Raw genomic sequence first — 16,351 nt, forward strand, 5'->3', positions numbered from 1 at the left:
AGATATTTTGCCTAGATAGTTTGCTTGGGTGTCTGCCTTTAAAAAAAAAAAAAGTAAAGATGCTACAAAAAGACTGTGAAAGGCGCTGACTACTGAGCTGATCGCTATACATGGAATAACTGGAGCCTTTGTACATGACTGAAGCTATTTCACACCCTGCAGCAGGTTATCCTGTTGGGAGCGATGTGCTTTTCTAATACAGCAGAAACGGTGACTGACTGGTTGGCAGACTTGCTTTTCGGAATGCACGGGTTAAAGTGGTTGTTTCATACACAGAGGCCAGACCATTGGCTTTGCAGGAACTCAAATCCTTGCAGTTATTTGACCTGCATCTGATCCCAGTAGTGATAAGGGTGTAATGTATTGGGAGGTAATACCTATCCTGACAGTCCTCTGGGAATCTAGACATAGGGAAGTCTGCAAATGCCTTTTGATGTTTCATAGAGAACAGTATGTTCCACACACTACACTGACTGACCCATTCAGCATTCCCATAATATGTATGCTGTAAGTAGTACAGTCCATATTATGTAACACAAAGTATGCAGTGTGTGTGTATAGCATACTTGCCTAGCACAGGGCTTGACAAATGTTTCTAAAATCTAGGAGTCAGGATGAAACTGTAGGAGCCAGATCACCGCCCCCCCCAAAAAATTACAGGAGTGAGTAAGGAGCACAGCTCTGTGTGTTATACACACTATACTAGTCCACAAAATGGTCACAGTTGAATGGATACAGTAAAATGGAGGCCCCCTCACTGCTCTGCACAGCTCCCCTGCTCCACCCTCCAGTAATAACTGACCACATTTCACATAAAACAATGGTGCCAGAAAGTACAACAAAACCCCCTTCCCCTCATGGTCACACCACTATCCCTCTGAAGCCGCTCCGCAATCCCTGGCCACGCATAGACCCTACTACCGGAGAGCTCTATGCAGCCGGAGATAGGAGACAGTAGACAGCCAGGATGAACAGGAGAATCAGCGTAGACTGGGACAGACAGCAGGGATCAGAGCAGGCCAGGATGGAGAGGAGTCGTCAGTGCAGGCAGGGACGGACAGAGGCACAGCAGTCACCGCAGGCGACACTCGGCACATGCACTCCTGTGCATGATATGAACACCGCAATACTATAGGCACGAATCTCTGCCGGAGCCAACAAGGATCTGCTTCCTACCTCACTGCAAAATCTAGTAGCCATGGCGACCTGGCCTCTGGGATTTGTCGAGCCCTGGCCTAGCATGTAGCATGTGTGCTGGGTTCACACTGATAGATATATCGCCTGTTAGTTTGAATAGGCCATATATATAGCATCGCCGGGTGTTTACAGCGGATGTCTGTGAACTACTTTGTTCAGACATATCAGATCTGCTGTGCAGCACAGCAGATGCCCGATATATCGATCATCTGTTTGTCCGTACACATGCTGCGGGACCCGGTGGTGATTGACAGCTCAACTGGGCTGGCTATTTAAATGCCCGCCTATTTCAGCTGTCAAGCCCAGCACATCGGGCAGACGAATTGGTAAGTGTGTGTGTGTGTATACACTTAATCATGTGGTACCTACTGTACCCAGCTTTAGTAAGATCTACAGCATCATAATGGGGGGTAAAGTGCAATCGGGGAGATGGCTAGTCTCTTCAGGGAGTCAGGGATATTGCTGCTGTTTCAGGGGGGTCTCCCTGACAACCAGGGAGAGTTTGTAAGTATGGTGTGTAATGATCGATGCATGTGTTTCTTCCCGTGAGGAGCTCTTAGTTGGCTCTAAATGCCCCTACACACACTAGACTCTTTTTTTTTTTTTTTTTCTTTAGTGTTTTACTGGTAGCTAGCACAAGACTGCGTACAGTAATAGAGTACCTAGAAGCAAATGGCCATACATGTAAATCAGCCATAATTGGGCGGGTTCTGCTGTGGCAGGGTCAGTGGGCATCAGGACAACCGGATGTGTAGAGTGCCACATACTAAAGTGCTTAACCTGATGGACACTTGACAATATCTCCCTTCCACACTTATAGGTATTTAGAGGAGGGTAATTGAGAAACCCGTGAATTACATTTCCAGGTAAATGAAAGTATACAATTTTAAAAAAAAAAATTTAAGCCATAAATATGGCAAATCCCAATATATAAAATATATAATACTGATGGAACTCTGCACCAAGCAATACTTGCCAATGTACAATCTGTAGACAATGCTTTTTATAAAAAGAGCCGGAGGCAGGCAATTATAATTGTGCTGAACACTGAGGGGGTCACAGTGTATATTCTGGAGGAAGACCAGGATCTGATCAGCTGTTTCTGGAATCTGCACAGCTGGAGATGAAACTCCGTCATATTTTTGCCAAAAGCTGAGTAAACTCAAAGGGATTCCTTAGTCGGCAAAATTATTTCTATTTTTCCAGCATTATTTCTATTCTTCCAGCAAAAAGTGTTTCTGTGTGCCAGTTACATATTTCCATTTGCATGTGTTGATTGGAACCAGCCATATGCAATTTAAGGTGCTGCCAACCCTTTTTGGTGCCCTGTAAATACATTTTGATGATAATAATCATCTGTACAGACAAGGTAACACTGCCCTTCTAAAAAGGCAATTTAGTACTCTGCAATAACTATTCACGTTGCACTGGTAACCACAATTGAGGCAGCCAGGGTGTCTAATGTGAGGTGAATGGTTGCTAATGACTTGCTGACTCATGTTGTAATGAAGTACGATCAGCCCACAAAATGGCTACCCCATTAGTAGTATGTATGTGTATACATTGTTCAGTTTTGCCCATGCAAGCTAACTTTTCGAGAGGGAATGGCCCTGCATCGTTCAGCCATCCACAAAGCAATTAGTTGCATGAGTGACCAGCCCGTGACTAATCACTTTATGAGAATCTATAGGAGCTTGGCAAACATATGATCAATGACCACGTGCCAGTCCCAGGCAGGCTTGGGTCTATCAGTCCTTATGGTTTGAATGAACATTACAGCCTAACATGTTTTCTTTAATTATGTGCAACCAGTAACTGCATCTGTCTGTACAATTTTAGTGTCTTCCTCAGTATCCTTTCCTTATTAGTGATCCACTGGTTTTTTGCTTTTCCCAGATTTTATTTCCTATTGTTACTTGTACAGTACTGGCCATACCTGCCTTTCTGTTTTGCAGCAGCATCACTATGTACCTATTTGCCACTTAGCTCGGTATTCTGGATTATACTTTGAAAAAGATGAATAAATGCAAAAACTACAGCAATTTGTCTGTTTTTAGGGCCATTTGTTCACTCTCTGAGGGCGGCATCCAATTAGTCCCGAGATTTTTCACTGATACTCCCCGTTTTTCTGCAATATTTTATTTTTCTATTTATACCCCACTCTACCCCATACTATTAGTTTCGGGTGAACAAATAGGATAATTTGCCCGAAAACACACAGGCATTTTCGCAATTGCGCTTGCAATAAAAGGCACTTTTTGGCGATATTTTTATCGGGACACATTAGGTCCCAAAAAAATCCCCAATACGTGCAGGCGTCGGGCCACACTTCGGGGCTAATTGGATAACCTTGGGGGATCCATTAGCAGCCGAACAATGTTTGGGGCTAATTGGGTACTGCTCCTAGTGTTTGCACTAATAATTCACTATGCCCTGACTATATTACTAGTGTCTTTGTTCCCCTCTTTCATCAATTTTGCCAACATGTTTGTCCTTTCTAGAAATTTGCTTCTCAACAGGTATTGGCCCTGTTGCCTTTCACTAACAAACAGCATCCAATTTTCTGGTTCCTGCAATCAGTTAAACAGTCACGTATTCAGGCCAGCTTCTCCACCTCTGCCCACAGCAGCCACGAATGCAAGGCCTCCATGTCCATGCATAGAGCTATTCAGCTCTAGGTAAGTGCTCCAGATCAGCGATCTGCATTTTTTAGCCATTGTCTTCATGATGCAGGCAACTTGGGCCATTTATTTTATTTATTACCAGTTATTAATATAGCGCGCACATATTCCGCAGCGCATTACAGAGAATATTTGGCCATACGCATCGGCCCCTGCCCCAGTGGAGCTTACAATCTATAATCCCTACCACATGTACACACTAAGGTTAATTTTTGCTGGGAGCCACTTAACTTTTAATTTATTTAGGTACGCTTCACTTTGATCGTTTTTTGTATGTGTTTTTGGTGATTTGTCGGTGGCTACGAGACTAACGTAGCATTTCACATGCAGATACACCTGTAGTCGCACACAGAATATAGCCATGACGATCATCATTATAATCAGCAGAAGCTGCTTGTGCATCCTATTCACATTGCTTTGGGAATAAGGCTCATTTGAAGGTTAAAAGTTGCATGAAAAGACGCTCGGCGCTACAAAGTCGCACAGTGCACATCAGTTATTGTTAGTGTGACTTGTAGTGCACGAAGGTAAGATGTATGTGGACACATCTATAATTGAATAAACCCCTTAGAATGCTGACCAAAGACATGCGGTATACAATTTATTTGAATGTGTACGTTGCATGTGTCACACTCCGAGTGCAGACAGATAAAGTATACTTTTTAGTGGCCATTTTTGTTTTGAGGGTTTGGAATGTTTCTAGTACTGTAGCTCCCACAAAGCACTGAAATGGCTACTTCTGATCAAGGTGAATGTAATTATTTCTGCTTGGATACCAAGTAAAACATAGGGTGTAGGTGTTTTGGAATATGTCCAAAGATGAGCTGATAGGATTTCAAGGGAATCTTCTCTCTAAAACACGGTAAACCGCACCGGTATTAACAAGCCCAGTGTGTTATAAGTTCAAACACCCTATCCTAAAGCTCCTTAATCTAATTTGGGAGCTTGACATGAACACAGATGTTCAGAATTATGCCCACGGGCAGCTAGGTGTGACTTTCCTGCCTTGTAAGATTCTCACGGCTATAGATGGAACACATACCGGAATGCCGAGCTGCATTAGCTTCAGTCCATACGTTATTGCTGTTACTTATTGTAAGGTCTTATTACTAAATATGCTGTGAAAATATAAGAAAACAAACAAATAGTAAAATGGCAAAAAATGTACTTGGAATGATTTAATGGGGACACTAGCTGGAGCAGGCAACTAGGTAATACTGTACATCTGACACCAACCTAAAGCTGTAGTAATGTTCTAGGTCTCGAGGTAAATGACTGATACTTTACGAAGATGACATGAAGCTCATTTGTTTTATTAGCACACAATTGTACAAGCTTACAGCAGTGGCTCCAACCACTTTGATGTTGACATCTACTTACCAAAATGCCACATTCATAATGTTCATCTATTACAATACATCCGGTCTGGCATTTTTTACATGTTTTGTGCCTAATGTCAGTCATTATGTGAACTTGAAATACCTGAATAATACATAGGGGTGTGAATGCTTTACCATTGTCTGCCTCCTCTGGCCGACACAGTTTTTTTAATTTTTTTTATTGTGAGTTTGGCCAGTCTATCAGTATCCGAATAGGAGATCCTTAGTTTTCCCTAAAGCGGCTCCTGATAATACTGTATTCTATGTCTTATGGACTAATGTCAGCAGATGATACTTCTATTTCTTATTCACTTTTATTCTGCTCTTTTACAGACCACCCTTTGGCACTAGGTATAACTCTTCTAATTCAACAAATGCTAATAGTGTGCAGCGGTAATAAGAGTAATCATTTGTGTTGGATCTACAGGCATCGCTCCCACAAGTAGTACAGCTGTCAGTGTGTACTGGGTTTATATCTCTGATTTCTCTGACAGGTGACATTGGAGAAGGTCCTGGGTATCACAGTGTCAGCTGGAAGAGGATTCTCCTGCGACCCAAAGACTGGCCTTGTCGCCTATCCAGCCGGGTAAGTTGATCCCCCTGCCCCCCCCCCCCCTTTTTTTTGTTTTTTTTATTTGTCATTTGCCAGGTCGTTGTGTACAGCAGAGGTCTGATTTATTAACCAGTTAGAAGGCACAGTTCAGTTTCCCTTTGGGCTCATTCATTTTGGAGTATCAATAGTTTTTTTTTTTTTTTGGTATAACCTGTAGCAACCTCTGCATGCACCATAAAATATCTGCCCTCTACAAATGATTGCTCTCATTATACATTTGTTATTATAAAATGAAGCATGTAAAATGGTCTCTGTGTGGACACCTACAGAATACTATGGGCCAAATGTAATGGGGTGAGAGTTTAGAAAATGTGAGTTTAGCAGTAAACTGAACATTGGTTGAATTTTATCTTCAAAATGGGAAATATCTGGATGAGCGTTTACATAGTGAGTTGTGTGTTTTTTGTTTGTTTATTTTTAATAGTCTTAAAACATGCAAGTTTTTCTGTTCTGACGCTATTACATTGGCTGAGTTTGCTGCTAAACTCACATTTTCTAAACTCACTCGATTACATTTGGCCCTATGTGTCTGTCTATATAAACCCAGGTAACTATAGATAACTATAGATTGTGCACCTCCTTCCTGATCTAGTCTACTCCATCTTCTTTCAGCAATCGATGAATGGGAAATTCTGGATTTTAATGGAGAAGGAAAAAAAGAATTCTAGATTTACCTGATCAGATCAGTGTTTATTCTAATAGCGATTCTGATTGTGGAAAGGAGATTTTCTTTCTTTTTTAACAGTTTGTGCAATTTGAATAATATGCTCAACTCCTCCCTATAAAGTTTTGTTAGAGAGAAATTGTAGAATGTAATGTACTAACATCAATAGAAAGGATTATTATGTATGGGTTGCACAAGACCTCTCACACATTTTGTAACCACATCTTTCCCCCTCATTTCCTCCCCCCCTCCCCACATGTTTTTCACTTGCGCATGTATTAACCAGGGTGGTTAGACAGGTCACACTCAATCTTGACATTCCTCAACCAGCGGTTGTGGGTGCATCCGTCAGGCCAGGAACCAGTGTATATATATATATATATATATATATTTCTCAAATTAGGGTCAAAACCAGGACTCTTTCTGTGGTTTTTCTTGCTTCGTCTTTCTAATTGCAGCATGTTACCAAGCCCTATAATTACTCTGATCTGTTGAAAGTTGTCTCCAAGATTCTGTCTTCTATCAGACAGCTGTATGAAGAGTAGAAAAGGTGGAAATCTGTGGCTGCTGTCAGTGTTCCTCTCCATGCAGTAGATCTTCTGTTTATCTGAAATCCACAGTTTAGCTCCGGCTGGTACTAAAGAGAGCTGGGTACCCCCTTGTTATCACAGAACAAAGTGTTAAGGGCATACCTTGTTCGCTTCTCTTTTGTCCTTTTGGAGACCAGGGTACCGGCTCTACTTCTGATTCTGCTTCAGAGACTGATGACTAAGGGGCACATTCAGTTGGGCGTGAGGTTTAGCTAAGGTAAAAAACCTTGTACCCAATTTTGGATTACCGTAGGGGTGCACGCTCCCGATACTTGCGGTACCCAATAATAAAAAAATAAAATAAAATAAAAAATGGTCAGAGCTGAAAACCCCACGCCGCGTAAAAAAAACAAAAACACAATTACACTTACCTACCCGGGTGTCTCTGTGGCTTCCCCTGCAACTTGTCACTGGGGGGAGGGGGCTGCTGGGAGGCTCCAGGGCTACTCAGAGATGCAAGGGCTGCTTGGAGATGTAGTTCCCCCAGCACCCGTTACGGGGTGTATACATTCACATGGGGGGGTTGGGACACACATACATACACACCCTGAGGTAGGAGACGGGTTCAGATGCTGGAGGAAGAAGACACTGCTTCGGAAGGTGAGTTATTATTCTAAATGGAAACTTCCAATTGCTTAGTTAGTCCTGGGGGGGGGGCGGGGGGATTTGATCAGACTTGCTCTGGAGGTGTGAGGGGAGGGGGGGGGATCCTCCAGGCACTTAAGTAAGCAAAAATCTTGCATCTGCAGGAAAAATCCCGCACCATATTGAATATGCCTCTACGGCTTTGTACACACTAAAGGCAGTCAGCGGCTCCATCCGCCTTCAAAGCGGCCGATTGGTAAGCTATACATACTTACCAATTGGCAGCTCGATGTGTCTGGGCTGACCTCAAAGCTAGGCAGCCAGTTGTGATGTCAGTGCCGGCAGTTCCGCAGCAAGTACACGCTGTCAGATGCACCTCTATATCCTACAGCTATATCTGCTGTGCTGCAGCAGGGTCGCCCTGATATGTCTGCGAACTACATAAGTCTCATATTGGGTGTATACACCCGCCCATGCGCTTGGGATATATCGCTCGTCTATAGAACACCTTTTAGATGCACTTTATTAGTCAGATGTTTCACTTGTTGAAGGGAAACTTGTTGTTCCATATTTGCAGTTTTAAATTTAGGTGGTTGACCATTTTAAATTAAACTATTATGTATTTAGTCACGTTACTAGGCTCTGTTAATCCAAGCACCTGGGTTTGGTATATTTTGTTGACCTTCATAATGTCGATCTGGTCGAAATGTCAAAATGCTTGGCATGTTTACACTCACCATGGAGCGATTCAACTGTTTTAGCTGTGGCTATTTCTTTTGGGCACCTGACTGAGCAATTCAGTTTTTGCTCTGTTTGGGTGTGAATAGCCGTGGGAGCACACATTTCTACTCACAGCCTCCCGGGGTGGCAAGCACAAATGTACTATAAGTCGGCCGCCCAAAGCAGGACTATAAGTGGCTAAACACAATGCATTTGGGTGCACACACGTGGCATTGGTGCCTGAATGGGGCAGCAATAGAACTGCTCCATCGGGCACCCAAAAAACATTTGAATCGCCCCAAAATGTCAGTATGGATGAATTGCCAACCTGATTCAAATGTAGACCAAACGTTCCTGGTGGTCTAGTCGTGACTCACATGGTATAGCGAGTCCGGCAGCTCCAATGGGGTCTTGCTGTCAGTTGATGATGACATCCGAGTGATCCTGTGTGATTATAGCGGCAAGTATCCCGAACGCTAAAGCTGGGTACACACTATACGATGTGTTCCCAGCGACGTTACAATGCATTGTAATGATACATCACACGTGCCGTACGAACTGCACGACCCATACGATACATCGTTAAGATCTGAACAATATATCCTACAACGGACTGTATTGTGTGTTTCCAGCTCTACCACTTATAGTGCCTAACCCTCCTCTCACCTTTCTGCCGTAACCTAGCCCTAAGGGATGTAGTTATAATGTCAATATTTACAATTGTTGAAATGTTGACATTCAACATGTTTGCAGATTCACAATGTCAACATGTAAATTACTGACATTCTTCACAAACCGCAGCAGAGGGTTAGGTGTGGGCACTAAGGGGAGGGTTAGGGTTAGCAATAGGTACCGCCAAGCACAGCTGGATTCGCTGTGAGTTGTCAGGATGTAGTCGCCATACCTGGAATACACCGGTGGAGCTGCCGATTCTATTGAACCAGGTAAGTCACCACTAGACTGCAGGGACATTTTGTTGACTTTGTAATGTTGACTTTTCATAAATGTCGACACAATGACTGTCGACAAAATATACCACACTCAGCCCTAACCCACCGGTCCGTGCAGAATGTCATCAATTCACATGTCAATATTGGGAACATGTTGACATTCTGCAGATGTGGACATGTTGCATGTTGACAACATAACTGTTGACATTGTGGTGTTTACATTATGATTGTCGACATTTGCCGACTTTTTGCACGATGCGGTTTTGGTCGGAACGTGCAGAAAGTCTGCTAGTGGATAGCCGGCAAGGACCAGCGATGCGCGTGCACACTGGGTCCTTGCCGCCCCCGACTATCTATCGAACATGCCGGTCAACCTGACGACGGTCGGCAGGTTCGGCATGTTAATAGATAGGGAGGTTGGGCTCCTGCACTGAAGACATTCAGTGAACATCTTTCAGTACAGTGCCCGCACCTCGGCGACATGAAAGTCTGAACACTGGACGTTCAGACTTTCATGTCGTTAAATGGATATGCCCCTTAACACTGCATTCCCGAGCTGCTATGTTTAGTTAGCATAGCTCTAAAGCACAGGTTCTCAAAATCTGTCCTCAGGACCCCAACAGTGCATGTTTTTCAGGTCTCTTCACAATCACAAGTGAAATAATTATCTCCACCTGTGGGTCTTTTAAAATGTGTCAGTGAGTAATGACTACACCTGTGCACCTGCTGGGTGACCTGGAAAACGTGACCTGTTTGGGGTTCTGAGGACCGAGAACCACTGCTTTAAAGGATGCTGCTAATTCAGTTTCTCTACGGAATACCTTTTTGCAGTTGCAAGGATTCAGTTTTCATTTGTTTGTTGGAAGAAAAGCTCAATCCTGTTTTGTATGATAAAACTCCCCTTGCTCCTATAAACAAAACTGCATCGTCCAAGTAGACCTGCGTTTCGTCCACTGGCGTTTCTGTAGTTATACTTTTACCAAGTGGAAAAGGTGGAAGATCCTACATTTTCAGCAATCTGAGACCTTGGAGTATATTTACTAACCAGCGGGTTGTCAAAGTGTCCGACTCTGCTCATCAGCGGCTCTGACATTTGACTTTTTATAAACTGCAATAAAATAAGTGCGATCAGTCAAAGCTGCCACTTTATCGACAACCAAAGTGGTATATTTACAAAGCCGATCGGACAGCTGCTGCAGCATGCACTCATTGCACTAGATCACAGGTTCTCAAACTCTGTCCTCTGGACCCCAAACAGTGCATGTTTTCTAGGTCTCCTCACAGAATTACAAGTGAGAATTATCTCCACCTGTGGATCTTTTAAAATGTGTCAGTGAGTAATGACTACACCTGTGCTCCTGCTGGGTGACCTGGAAAACGTGACCTGTGTGGGGTCACGTGAGAATCACTGCACTAGATAAGAGAGCAGTATGGTGTCTTCAATATTCTGTTCCCCTCAGAGAGTAAATAGGCCACTACTGAGGTAGTGGTGGGGTTAATATCTAAGACACGGGTTCCCGGATGCTGGACCAGCAGGATGGTTTTTCTTTCATTCCCTTCTTTTTTTTAATGCATGCTCAGAGTCCCTTCTAAAATCTCTTCATAGAGTTGACAGCTTCACACTGATCTTTTTCTACCACCACAGACTATTATTGCTTCTAGAGTGTAAAATATCATATGGTCTGTAGCCCATTGCAAACACACAGCTATAGACTTGCATAGTAGAGGCTATAAAATGTACACAAAAGTGTGACTGGTTGCTATTGGGTTTTATATATTTGCTGAGGAAGTTTAAAATGAGTAAACACTAAGGCATCTGCAGTTGGATATCACTCCCCTGTGAGCAACGTCTGAATAATGTGCAGTCTGTGGAGCCTCTTGTTCGTTTAATTTGTGGATCTTCCAGGTTTTGTACAGATGTCTGTGAAAAAGAACAAGTTCCTAAGACTACATGGGGCTGCAGTAATTCCCTAAATGCGCCATTGTCCTTTCCTCAGGGTGCAATGTTAGGCATTTGGCTTGTGCCAGCATCAGTGGTGTAACTAGGGTATTTGGAGCCCAGGGCAAATTTGAAAAGGGAGCACCCCCCCGATGTGCGCACGCGACAAAAATGGGTGTGGTCACTTAAAAATGGGCGTGTCAACATGACACACCCCTTTATTTTCAAACTGAACATTCCTATCCATATGCACCTTAACCCCAGTAGTACCCCTTATACAGTACCCCCAGTATGCAGTTGTGGTCCCTCTTATGCAGGCCCATAGTAGTGCCCCTTATACAGTATCCCCAGTAGTGGTCCCCCTTATACAGCCCCCAATTAGTTCCCCTTACGTAGTGGCCCCCCCAAATGCAGTGCCCCACGTAGTGTTCCCCCTTATGCAGTGCCCCCAGTAGCAGTCCCCACAATGCAGTGCGCCCAGTAGAGCGGTATCCCCTTATGCAGTGCCCTTTATATGGTGCCCCCAGTAGTAGTCCCCCCCCCCCCTCCCTATGCAGTGCCCTTTATATAGTGCCCCCAGCAGTAGCCCCTGCCCCATGCAGTTTTCCCAGTAGTGGTCCCCTTATGCAGGCACCCTGTAGTGATCCACCCTATCCAGTGCCCCCTGTAGTGGCCCTTCCTATTATTGCCCCCGGCAGTGGTCCCCCGAGTGCAGTGCCTCTAGTAGTAGGCCCCTTTTATAATGCCCCCAGTGGTAGTTCCCCCCCCCCCCCAAGTAGTAGTCCCCAGTAGAGGTTCACCCTCCCGATTAAGTGCCCCCAGTAGTAGCCCCCCCAGTAGAGGTCCTCCCAATAATGGTGCCCCCAGTAGTAGCCACCCCCCTCCCCCGTTGTGCAGATAGGTTAAAAAAAATAAATTATATATACTTACCTGAATCCCTGCTCCTGTCCGCGACGCCGCGCCCGCCAGGGCTGGCACGCTCAGCATTATGGGACAGATGTCATGACGTCAGTCCCATTACCCACTGCAGGAGCTGGACGGAAGTCAGGCTCTTGCAGTGGGTGCTGCAGCAGTCAATGAGAGTCTATCTGACTCTCATTGGCTGCTGTTTAACACACGCATCGCCACCAGCGCTGGCGGCGATGCGTGTGGTATGCACAGCCTGAGCCCACCTCCTAACGCTATTGGGCAAGCACTCAGGGGGAGGGAACGGGCTCATGTGTGAAGCACAGGACCGGCGCTGGAAGCCTAGCGCCGGTCCTGTGTAAATGTGTAGTGCTGACCGCACTCATTGCGGTCAGCGCCGGTCCAACGGCGCCCAGGGCACGCACCCCGCTCGCCCTGCCCTAGTTACGCCACTGGCCAGCATTGAGACTGTTGTGTCGCCTACATAAAGGTCTATATATGGAGGGGTCCACACATGTATAGGTCTATATCTCTCAAGTTTACACTTTCTAAACACTTAGGGGGACATGTATCAAAGCTTGGAGAGAGATAAAGTACCAACCAGTCAGCTTCTAACTGTCATTTTTCAAGCACAGCCTGTAAAATGACAGAAGCTGAGTGGTACTTGATCTCTCTCCAAGCTTTGATAAATCACCCCCTTAGTCCTAAATGGTCATAATGGGATTCGTGCGGTAATCCTCCTCTTAGAATATGCTTTTCATATTTTTCAGAATGCATAAAATAACTTTTAAGAAAGATTCTTTTCTGTACTGACCAATTATATTTTAGCACCGGAGTACTTGTAAATTATGTATGTTTTGTGCATTGTGTGACTAGTTTTCCAGAGGCGTAAGGTTTCTGCAGGGATCTAGTTGCAGTAAAAAGGTTGAAAATGACTGATGTGCTGTACACGGCACACCTAACAGATTGAGGAGGGCCCCTGTACACCGAGTGGCTGCATACTGGCTCAAAATGCAGACCTGTAATATCTGTAGACAAGGCAATGGTGTCTTTTTAAAACTCTTCCTCTGAACTACTTTTATACTGGTGATCCATTCATACCAGAGGTGTTGAATCATGGTGTGACCAGCTTGATAGAGCTAACAGTTTCTGTGTATTTTTTAAACCACTCTCCAATTGGAATCTGTATGTAATGCCGGCTGTCGGGATGCATCCTGTCAGAATACGGACAGCGGCATCCCGATGGTTGGTATCCCTTGGAGGATGTTTTGGTACCATTCTTTATTCATGGCTGTGTTCTTAGGCAAAATTGCGAGTGAGCCCACATCCTTGGCTGAGAAGCAACCCCACACATGTATGGTCTCAGGATGCTTTACTGTTGGCATGACACAGGACAAATACTTTTGGAGGATGGCCTGGTGTCAAGAAGGGCAGCAAAGACTCCACTTCTCTCCAGGAAACCATCAGGGACAGACTGATATTCTGATATTCTGCAAAAGGTACAGGGATTGGACTGCTGAGGACTGGGGTAAAGTTATTTTCACTGAATCCCCTTTCTGATTGTTTGGGGCATCTGGAAAAACGCTTGTCCGGAGAAGGAAAGGTGAGCGCTACCATCAGTCCTGTGTCATGCCAACAGTAAAGCATCCTGAGACCATTCATGTGTGGGGTTGCTTCTCAGCCAAGGGACTGGGGTCACTCGCTCACAATTTTGCCTAAGTACACAGCAATGAATAAAGAATGGTACCAAAACATCGTCCAAGAGCAACTTCTCCCAACCATCCAAGAACAGTTTGGTGATGAACAATGCCTTTTCCAGCATGATGGAGCACCTTGGCATAAGGCAAAAATGATAACTAAGTGGCTCGGGGAACAAAACATCAAAATTTTGGGTCCATGGCCAGTAAATTCCCCAGACCTTAAATTGAGAACTGTGGTCAATCCTCAAGAGGCGGGTGGACAAACAAAAACCCACAAATTCTGACAAACTTCAAGCATTGATTAGGCAAGAATGGGCGGCCATCAGTCAGTATGTGGCCCAGAAGTTGATTGACAGCATGCCAGGGCGAATTGCAGGGGTCTTGAAAAATAAGGGTCAACACTGCAATTATTGACTCTCTTAAACTTAATGTAATTGTCAATAAAAGCCTTTGACACTTATGAAATGCTTGTAATATTACTTCAGTATAGCATAGTAAAATCTAACAAAAAGGTCTACATACACTGAAGCAGCAAACTTTTTGAAAACCAATACTTCTGTCATTCTCAACTTTTGGCCATGGCTGTATGTACAGTAGCCAGTGACTTTACAGAGGAGTCTGTGCCTCACTGATGCAACTATTTCTTGGCCATTGATCCAGCACCAACATGGTTGCCTCCATTGTGTTGACATTTGCGTTTTAACTTAAAATATTATATTAGGGCTTACATTTTAAAATGGACAGAAATGTGCAATACCTAATCCAACAAGGCACAATAAAAACACACAATTCTGTGTACGTATTCTATTACTACTTTTCTGAGCTGCGGCTACCAGATTTATGGCTATGGGTACCATTGATTTAAACTTCAGGGAAAACCTGGAATCCATTCACATTTGTTCAGAGTACAAATGTATCCCTTACCTACAAATCAAATATATTCCTGAATTAATCATCCTGAATTAATCATCATTGACTATTTAACATGCACATAGATTTATAAAGGCATGTATAGAACAATCAGTGTGTGGAGCAGAGTCTGTGAATACCATGTAGTGTGAAGATTACTCACAGTTTGACACTGCAACACTATTTGTCATTTATTTGTTACCAGTTCTTTATATAGTGCGCACACATTTCACAGCACTTCACATAGTGATAACACTGAATAACTGGCCATTCACATCAGTCCCTGCCCCAGTGGAGCTTACACTCTATATTCCCCATCACATGTACACATACACACTAGAGTTCATTTTTGTTGGGAGCCAATTAACCTACCTGTATATTTTTGGAGTGTGGGAGGAAACCTGAGTACCTGGAGGAAACCCACACAAGCACAGGGAGAATATACAAACTCCATATAGTTAGGGGCGTAGGAATTGAACACACAGTACTACTGCCTCACAGCACTGAGGTTAACCATTACACCGTCTGTGCTGCCCATCTTCACATAGTAACTGATGCAAGCTTGTCTCATTTACTGGCTGAAGCATGTGGTCTCTCTCATATTCTAGCCCCTGAAATCAGACTAATCTCTGCATCCACACAACTTTGAATATACCGTAATTCCGTCTACACGCATAAGGCACACTGCTAAGGGCATACACCCAGTTTTGCATGGTTACAATTTACAACCACTAAGCCGCAAGTGGAGATGCAACTGAGGTAGTCTCTGCATAACTCGTAGTTGCTCAAAGTTCCGTATGTAGGCTCAGACGCATGCACCGTTGTTCTAAATCATGTGATCAGTTCTCATAAGAGAGTTGCTTGCAGCACTGGATTAGACCTAGAATGTCCAGTACTGAAGCACCTTTTGGAATGTAGAGGCTTAGATTCAGGAGAGTAATCTGATGAGACTACTAAATGTGTCAAAAACTGCTTATTGCAGGGTTACCAAATGTGGTCATCAAGGCACCCTAACAGTCCAGGTTTTAAGGATATCCATGCTTGACCACAGGCAACTTAATTAATCAAATAATTTAACCACCTGCTCTGAACCATGGATAGCTATAAAACCTGTACTGGTGGGGTGCCCTGAAGACTGCGTTTCGGAACCTCTGGCTTATTGCATAAAGTACGATTTATTTTTTTCCAATGCATTGGGTAATGACTCTGCTTTGCAATACAGCCTCATGTAAGCTACAGAAATTCATGCAGATCGCTGACCCTTTCAGGTGCAGATGTGCTTGGCAAAACTAAAAGTAAACAGATCCTGAATGTAAAGTGGTCTAATTTAGTTCTTGGACTGTGAGGCCCCCATACATAAGGTGGATCACTGCGATCGGATTGGAAATGCCGACTGGCGGACATCGATGTTCCGCGATCCGTCGCAGGATAGGTGAAATTCTACATATTAAATTTCACAGATCTGCCAATCACTATCATTTTTTGATTGTGGTCGGCAAATCTGTGAAATCCAACATG

The 16,351-nt window shown here is 44.0% G+C and overlaps 1 protein-coding gene across 2 annotated transcripts in view; it reads left to right on the forward strand.

Annotated features, from left to right (window-relative positions):
• LOC148526430 (mitogen-activated protein kinase-binding protein 1-like) overlaps nucleotides 1-16,351 on the forward strand; it is a 172,665-nt gene that overhangs the window by 33,858 nt on the left and 122,456 nt on the right. For both annotated transcript variants that reach the window (XM_088470298.1, XM_088470299.1), the window contains exon 2: nucleotides 5,752-5,843. In XM_088470298.1, the coding sequence (XP_088326424.1) occupies nucleotides 5,752-5,843 (92 nt within the window). The remainder of the gene's footprint in view (nucleotides 1-5,751; nucleotides 5,844-16,351) is intronic.

Source organism: Taudactylus pleione, unplaced genomic scaffold (genome assembly GCF_031769625.1).
Source record: "Taudactylus pleione unplaced genomic scaffold, aTauple2 ptg000096l, whole genome shotgun sequence".
Lineage (NCBI taxonomy): Eukaryota > Metazoa > Chordata > Amphibia > Anura > Myobatrachidae > Taudactylus > Taudactylus pleione.